The sequence below is a fragment of the Lolium rigidum genome, chromosome 2, assembly GCF_022539505.1.
Source record: "Lolium rigidum isolate FL_2022 chromosome 2, APGP_CSIRO_Lrig_0.1, whole genome shotgun sequence".
Lineage (NCBI taxonomy): Eukaryota > Viridiplantae > Streptophyta > Magnoliopsida > Poales > Poaceae > Lolium > Lolium rigidum.
In genome coordinates, this window is record NC_061509.1 from 77,821,519 (window position 1) to 77,830,654 (window position 9,136).

General features: G+C 43.9%; 1 protein-coding gene and 1 pseudogene across 1 annotated transcript; both read left to right on the forward strand.

Moving 5' to 3' along the window:
- The first annotated feature begins 1,320 nt into the window (after positions 1-1,320).
- On the forward strand, positions 1,321-1,898 carry LOC124686759. Its single transcript, XM_047220660.1, has one exon. The coding sequence runs from the start codon at positions 1,409-1,411 to the stop codon at positions 1,673-1,675; it is 267 nt and encodes an 88-aa protein (XP_047076616.1). The 5' UTR covers positions 1,321-1,408; the 3' UTR covers positions 1,676-1,898.
- Positions 1,899-7,307: 5,409 nt separating this feature from the next.
- Positions 7,308-8,934, forward strand: LOC124686760 (annotated as a pseudogene).
- Positions 8,935-9,136: the final 202 nt, after the last annotated feature.

Consider the following 9,136-nt stretch of genomic DNA (forward strand, 5'->3'; position numbering starts at 1 on the left):
TTAGAGGACTCGCTTATAGAACAGAACATGGCCTTAGGGATTGGATGCTGATGCACATATTTTATAGGGGTCTAAGTAATACCTCTAGGACATATTTGGATAATGAATATGGGATAGTTTCGTGAATATAACTACCTCCAATGCCTATGTGTTATTAGATGGCCTGCTTCTAGAAGTCAAATTATGGAAAGTTTGGAAAAAGCTGAAGTGCATGAGATGATAGATATGAAATCTTTAGCCTACATAGTAGAGAAAAGAAATTAGAAGAAGTTAAATGTTAAGTGAAATAAAGGAGCCTCTACTTGATCTTAATAAATATAGATTGCATGAACTTATTAATATTGACTCATCTATTAATGTTTATCAAGCGTGATTTAGCTCTTACATAGCAAATTATGTAATCAATGACAAGATAGAAAGATATAATAATGAAGCTATGATACTAATATGCTACTACACCAACCAAAGCGGCAAAGGGGTGGAGAGATTAATGTTAGTTCCAGCAGCCGATAGGGAATAACTGAACGACTGAAGATGAACTTGGCGTAGATTTTATTTTTGATAAAGGAAAATACTAATATCGTGAAGACACAAATTACACATAATTAACCTCTGCAATAACGTCATAGTTTAATGGTAGTACACATACACAAAGCCGAAAAGAGAAGGAGAAGCCAAAAAGGGAGGGAAACTGCCGCTATAGTGTTTCAATCCTTACAACAACAACACAAACACCACCGTGACAACACCTAAAGATTAAGTTCTCTAAAAATGAAGCCTCTAAAAAGAAAACGGTGCACAAACATCATTGTCACCGGATCGTAGATCTTAGATTTTCACCCTGAAAAAAATCTCCGCTCTCAAAAGAATGCCTTCAACAAGATCATTGTCAGTCGCAATCAGTTAAAACTGAACCTTAGATTTTCACCCTGAAAGGTAGGATATTGAACTTCTTCTGTGTTCGACGCTCCTACTCTCATGCCGCCCCTATGAAGCCGGAAACACCTAGCAAATTCACTATCGCTGCAAAGCTTCGAACCAGCCATATATTTATTACTAAGCAAAGATTTGTTACTTTCTCTGACATGTTACTTACCGCTATAAGCAATATGAATCGAAGTGGCATGTACTTTAATAAAAGGGTTATCGGTCCTCGATAGATAGTCGTTACAAACCAAAACAGGCGTCGTTATCATTCGACGGGAGGCGGGGAGTCCCATATGCCATTATTTGCAGCTGCGGAGGTCGTAAATTTCTCTCCCTTGGATAAGCCTCACTCCGCTTTCATACAAGCAAACCTCCTGTTCCTTTCACATACCCACACTCTCACGGTCTCGTCTCGACCGCGCGCGCGCTCCAGCGGTAGCGAAGCAGGTTGATCGACGACAGGGAGGAGGAGTCGGAGCGCATGGCGAGCGTGGTCTTCGAGACGATCCACGATGCGGTGGCCGTCGGCGGGGACGACGTCGTCTTCTGCGTCGTCATCCTGTGCCTGTCCGTGCTATCCTTGGTCATCTTCGCGGCCTCCTCCGCCCCCGCCGGCGGCGACGAGGAAGAGAAGCGGCGGCGGCGCTCCGGCTCCCGCGCGAACGGGCCGGTGTTCGTCGGCGGCTGGGGCTGCGCCTGCGGTGGCTGCCGCGCCGGCGCCGGAGTCTGCGGCACCTACCTTTCCTGATCACCATGCATATACGAACTGATATAGTGATATACTTATCCGGCATGTAGCATCAGGAACAGCTCGATCGATCGGAGCTTGGCAAAGCTGCTCTGCTATGTTCTTCTATTTCCCTCTTTCCTTTTCCTCTGCTTGTATATTACAGTACTACGGATACTGGGAATACCAGCCTAGCTGCACACCATGTGAATCAATGGCGAGAACATCGACTGTTTTAATTTTACCGATTAGTTCAATTCGTCTTCTTCTCTAGCTAGCTTTTGGATTTGGTTCCGGATTCGATGGAACAGTAGTGGCCGACGCCCATATGATTCTACCAAGTACCATCCTTGATTCGTAGCTACTATGATCGATCGCCTGTTGGAGAAGCTGTTGGATAGACATCAAAGATCAAACCATAATTTTACAGGAAACAAGACTTATCCTCCTTCCACTAAGCGAGTACAGTATTTGGACCGGAAAACGAACGCACAACTGGTGGGGGTAGAACCGCAGAAGAGAGCATGACAGGGACACCCCATCAACAAACAACCCAATCAATGCGCCAAAAGTCCACGAATTCGACACCTAAACCACCAACTATTCGGTTGTTGGATATTTAAAAAAAGTAGTATTGTATCGTTATTTCGACTTTATATACATATGGAGGCCCTTCTCTGCGAATGCTGAGAATCTATCCAAGTGGACTTTTGAAACCTTTTGAAGACTTTGGGATAGGTTTAACTAGGGGAAAAGCGCAGCGCTGGGGAGAATGTTGTGCCGGTGCAATGTGTATGTTTGACATTTACTACTCTTCCAAAGTCCAAAAATAAACTCGAGAAGGCCGTGGTTGCTCTTGGCGTGGCCAGACCCCTTTACTTGGGGTTTAGTGTGGTAGTATTGCGTTGTGCTCTAGGTAAAAACCTTATCCCCGATGGCAGATCGTTGTCGAAGATCCCCCACACAATCTTCCAAAGTCCAAAAATAAACTCGAGAAGGCCGTGGTTGCTCTTGGCGTGGCCAGACCCCTTTACTTGGGGTTTAGCGTGGTAGTATTGTGTTGTGCTCTAGGTAAAAACCTTATCCCCAATGGCAGATCGTTGTCGAAGATCCCCTACACACTCTCTTTTGGTAGTCATGCAGCGGTGAAGGGTTTTTACACGGTTGTCCTATAATCAGCTCTGCATTATGTTGTTTTCCGCCTAGTTCTCCTTATGAACAGGCTCAATCTCTCTATTTTTTCCCTTATATCTATGCTAATGAAATCGGCATCTTGCACTGCCTTTTACGTCACAAGTATGTTCAAGAAATATCAGATCTCTGATATGTAAGTCAAATAGACTATATTCTTACAATGCGTGTACTATAACTTCATGTTCATTGTTTTTGTTGAAATGTATTGTTGTGCTAAACTTATTTTATATACCAGTGCAGAAATAAAAAAAATATGAAAAAAAACAAGTAAGCAAGCTGCCTTTCAGGTTACTTCACCATATCATTTACAAATTTTCCATTCCACTTAGTGTGTTGGATCTTGCAAGGAGGCAATATTTAGCTAGCATTCCTCTCTTTGCTTGATCATCTTGCCACATTGACAAGTGTTTAGCATGCAAAGTTATGAAACATGCCACTTGGAGCAGGGACGGAGCCAGAAATTATCTACAAGGGGGGCCAACTTAGCATTTCTTTTGCATAGAGGGGGCCATATGTGTAATTTAGAGAATATTCTACATTTTTTACATAATTTATAGGGGCGTTTTAACAAAATTTCCATTGTTAGGGGGGCCATGGCCCTAGCTGGCACCCCTGGCTCCGTCCCTGACTTAGAGCATTGCGAAGGCGTAAGTATTGATGCATGGGGTAAGAAAATAAGCAAAAAAGATGATCTAGAAGATACATGTTCAAATGGAGGCAAGAGTAACCGTGGGCACATGGGATGACCTCAAAGGTCGCGAGATCAATATTGTCTTATGTTTAGAGACTTAGAGTTTTTGCAAGAACAAAGCATCACACCTTTAATAAAAGTAACACTACAATCCTTGTCTTTTGGTCCCGAGCCTCCACTAAACCACAAACAACTCCATGGCATAATGCTTTTTTGTAGGATGAAATCTTCACAACTAGACACTCACAAGTCACAAACCACAACAAAGCAACATTTTTTTTTTGTGAACGTAGGTCCACAACAAAACGTTGAACGAGAATCAACATGGTCTCCTTGCATGGGACTCCTTGTCATGGAAGAAACTTGTGAACTAAGGAGGTGGCTTTACAAAATTCATCTATTGATATAATTATTTCCTTGGTACCATTTGCAATCCACCTTGATTAAACTTACAGAACTCATTTATCATAACCTGCATGATCATGTCGCATAATGCCACATGCAGTCTATCTTGTGTACCTATTGGACATTATATGCCAGAAGCAACACTTGCTAATTCAGTTTAAGACAAGTTTATGGTCTAGTTAGAGGTAAACATGGAGATCTTGTTCTGATTATGATGGATATAGAAATAAAGTAAACTTGGTCCATCTCTAATTCTATACCCATCCTAGCTTTTGGGAGATGTTGTCATCACACTAATCTAATTGATGACTCTCATGTTTCCTTTTGTTGGAATTTTGTTGTCTTTCTTATTATGCTTTAAAAAGCTTTATGCTTAGTTTGTTTGAATTATTTTATGTTTATACCTTCAAATATAGTTCATATCTACCTATCCCCTATGGTAGTCATGAGAAAGAAAGGGTCGCGACTAGAGCCTACGTCGCATCCTGGTGAGGCAAGGGGAATGCCATATGAGTGGAAGCTAGCATGAATGGAGTTGTGATGACATACGCATGAGCTTCTTCTTTAGAGGTGGCAGGTGGAGTATAATTGGGTGGCGTCATAGGCGGGATGAAGAAATTAAGTTCTCATGGAGGACAAGAAAGGTAGAACTTGAGAGAGACCGGGGATTAGTGGTGGGAACATTTATATCCCTACTATATACGGAAAGAAACGGAAATGGGCGTATTAGACAATATTTATGCCCGGTTTGTCAATTAATATTTTTCAAAGTACCCTAAAGTTCAGCTTAGCGTACTATCAAAAAAAAACATATCTTGAATTTCATGTTTTCGCGGAATTAGGTTGCGGATCTCCACGTGACTCCGGGAGGAGTTTCATTCACATGATCCCAAAAACATAGAATAGTACAAACAAAAGGATAAGAGTTATTTTGATTCAATGGATTTCATAGGTGTTTGATTTGGACGATTGCATCCCTTAGGTTTTTTTCCCTACGGAGCTTCTTTGCCTTGTAGGATTTGAAATCATAGGAATATATCCTATGGTCTATGAGTGTGACGTTTTGCAGGCCGAGCTTCATGTAGATTTTATTTTCAAATACATAAAATTCGTATTTTAAAGTATCACAAAAATTCGAAATAAAATTCCAGAGGTATCCAATGATGTATGCAACAATGGTGTAGAATTTTAGTGCAAACTAATTTGTATTCTAGGCTACACGAAGTTTAAAAAATGACAAATTTATAGTCTTGAAATATGCACTATTCATTACAAAATTTGTCACAATTTGTCAATTTTGTGTAGACTATAATATGAAGTAGTTTGTATTGAAATTTTACTACATTGTAGTATAAATCATTGGTTGTCCCCAGAATTTTGTTTCGAATTTTTTAAAACTTTGAAATACAAATTATGAGTGTTCGCAAATAATGGGTTGCGTGTAGCTCGTGGTCTCCGCTTTAAGTCTTACATGATCTACTTTGTGTGCAATTCCATAGAATTTTTTTCCTTATATCTAACCTGATGTAAATTTATTTTGTTTATATAAAATAAAGGAGTTATGCTCTAAAGGCAATAATAAATATTATTATTTGATTCTAATGTTATTATTATTGTTTATGTCTTTATGCTATAACTGATATGGTACTTTGATGTGAGATTCGAAGGAAAACTCATAAACACGTGTAGAGATGTAAATATCAAGTTTTTCCTAGTCACGCCTCTAGGACTAGCTCATGTGTTGTGTGATGACCATGTTTTCTTGGTCATGGGTATTGTTTAAAGTAACAAGGATGCCAACAACAATGAGAGTACAGTGTTGAAAAGGCAAGGGTACCGAACCGATACTATGAGATAGTTTTGTCGGTCGTTGTTAGTATCATCATTATCATGTCATTGTATTATGCACAGGTCTTTAGACCATGAGAGTATAAGTGACCTCGGACGAATTGATGCACTTTGATTATCATTAGATGTTGTCTGTAACAAGGTGATCATAATGATGATGATTGGGTACATCGGAAGGCACGCATAAGAACTTGGATATTTCAAGAATGGGATATTGCTCCTCATGGTGATGGATATATACACCGCGAGCTCGCTCGATATTATGATGTCACAATGTCATCTGGCCAAACAAATTATTATAATGATCACAAGGACATCGGAATAAATAATTAGAAAATAGAGCAATAACAGACTCAGGGTAAGGGATATACTGGTGACTAAGTGTTGTATCACGAGGATACCAAAGTCTCGCCTTGGGTTGTCATTTGTATCATGAGCACATAGGTATTAACATTTGTATCAACTATAGGCTGATATTATCTATGTGTGTGCTTCTGGGGGTTATCATGGTCGTCCAGGTCCCGCTGTTAGTTATTAATCTGAAGGAGTTTTGAAGTCATGTCTACATATTACTGAACTTCTTGGGTCACATGCTTAAAGCAAATCAATCTATTGTGGTAGTTTATTTGTGGTTTACGTTTGATAGTGTCATCGGAATTTTTATTGGGACATTAAAATTATTTCGAAGACATTTGGAATTATTCAAGAATATTTTATAGGACCTCCGAACTTTATGTTGAAGGACTGGAGGGGTACCAAAGAGACCTATGAGCTATAGTATTGTTGCGGCCCCATAGGTGACCGCATGGGCCATATAAGCCCATATGGGCTCAAGCCCCAAGTCACACAGGGATGTGTTCCTTTCTTTGGGATGAAATAAAGGTCGATCAACTAGGGTTGGTGGCGATAGAAGCCAAGGGGCAGCGATGAAGGGGGAGGTTGCACCCTAGGGCTGCCCCTCCTGCAAGATGGTCCTCCGAGCCCCGCCTATATAAAAAGGTGCAACCTCTCCCCTCGGAGCACACATAGTTTCTACTCGGGTATAAGGCTCTTACAATATCTCTCTCTCCCACGCAGATCTCTCCACCTAAGCCGAAAGGCTAAACTACCCTTGTCGTGAGCGCAGCGCCTTGGACAACGGAACACTCATGGATTGATTCATTATACACAAGGATACTAGCAGAGGGATCAACCTTTCGATTCTAGGAGCAAGGATGAGATATAATCCTCGCGGATAGACAAGATACTCCAAACTGCCGGAATCACTGAGTTCAGAATCATCACCGGGCTCTTCCACAGTAAAAAGTCCAAATATATTTTCTTTTAGTTTATCCGTAAAAATCCAAATATAATTTTCTTCCACTATTCTGTGGATCAAATAGGCCCCTGCCCCCGGCATTGATTGATCCGGCGGTCAAAAGGAGCACAGGAGCCAAACGACCCGTCGCGCTCACGCAAACCCGTCCAGCACGCGTCGTCTCCGATCGCCGCCGCCGAAACCCTACAGCCCAGCCCACCCGCCATGGCCGATCCGCCGTCCGCAGCCACCACCGCATCGCAGCAGCCCGACCAGTTCGCCGCCTCTGTCCTCAACCAGCACCAGCAGAACCCCAACCGCCAATTCCCCCCCAAATCCCCCTGTCCCCTGCCGTATCCGACCCGGCGTCGGCTGCTGCGGGGGGCAGATCCATGGACCTCCAGCCGCGGTTGCAGGCGCCTTCTCCCCCGCAGGCGGCGGACGGCTCCGGCGCCCTCGGCGCGATGCACCGCTCGGGCCCGGCCTCCCGCGCCCCTGCCGTCGGCCAGCCTCCACGGTACGCGGCAGCCGGCGCGGCGTACGGCGCGCAGATGAGCTTCCCGGCCGGCGTAGCGCAGGCCATGCTTGGCGCGCAGGGGCAGCCGAGGACGCTGCAAGGGCAGGACAACAGGGCGCGGTACGGGCTCCAGTTCCAGCCACCGATGATGGCGCAGCCAGGGCAGAGGGGCCTAGTACAAGGCACACAATTCAGCGCTGCCACTGCACAATCCATGGGAGGTATTACCGGGATGAACCAGATGAGGACTAACCCGTATAGCGCTCAAGCTCAACAGCGTTTCGCCCAAATGAGGCCACAGCAGCCATCATCACAAAATGGAGCTATGGTGCATATGTTGCCGACGCAGCAGGCGCAATCGTCGATGGCCTCGCCTCTTTCTCCGCATCAAATTCAACAACGTTTTGCGCAGCAAGTGAGGCCGCAGCAGCTACCTGCAGGATCATCACAAAATGGACCCATGGTGCAGATGTCGCCGGTCCAGCAGATGCAAGCGGCGATGGCCTCACCTCTTCCTCCGAATCAACTTCAGCGAGATCAGATGATGCAACTGGTACAACAACTTCAGCAGAGGGGACTGAATAGGCAGCAGATTGCCCAGGCGCTGCAACGGCTTCCCCACCTGAATGCCCAACACCTGAACCAGCAGCGGCAGCAACAGCAACCATCTCCAAGGATGCCAGCACCTGCCTCCCAGCCGATGACACCTTCGTCAGGCGGAACCATGGCCGCTGGTGCGGCAAATCCTCTCCATAGAGGACCACCGGGAGGAAATGTCAGCCAGCTTCTTGGGAAGAGAAAGGTACAGGATTTGGTTACGCAGGTGGATCCGCTCTGCGAGGTCGATCCGGAGGTGGAGGATCTGATTCTGGAGATCGCCGACGACTTCATTAGCTCGGCGGTCGCGTTCGCGTGCAGGCTCGCAAAGCACAGGAAATCGTCGGTCGTGGAAGCTAAGGATGTGCTGCTGCACCTCCAGAAGAATTGTCACCTGTCTGTTCCTGGTTTCTCACAGGAGAGGAAGTGAATCTGCGGAGAAATTCAATGTAGGTGTGGGTAGAAATGTGGCATTTACTTTGAAAACTCGAGTATTAGAGGCAGATAGATGGATATACCATTATAGGTAAATTGCAGAAAAAAGATAGATTGATATAGCCCCTATTAGTCGTTGCATATGTTCGTGCTTACATGAAGCACATTCAGTGTGTATATCCGCGTGTGATATATTTGTATACACCCAAAGAAAATTAGCCGTTCACACATTCCATGGCTCTTCTTCACCGGGTAAATGCTTTGTTCTCTCATCTCTTTCTAATGATCTTGTATGATATTAGAAAGTTTTACCTTGTATCTAGTATAGAAAAAAAAATAGTGACATCTTTCTGGCAAAAAAAAGAGTCTGTGTGTATGATGTGAGAAGACAGCGGTGTGTCTGCAATTAGAAAGTTTTACCTGATATTAGAAAGTTTTACCTGGTATCTTCTTCCTGTACCCATCATCGATATTCTCAGGGAGGTCGAACGATCAGGA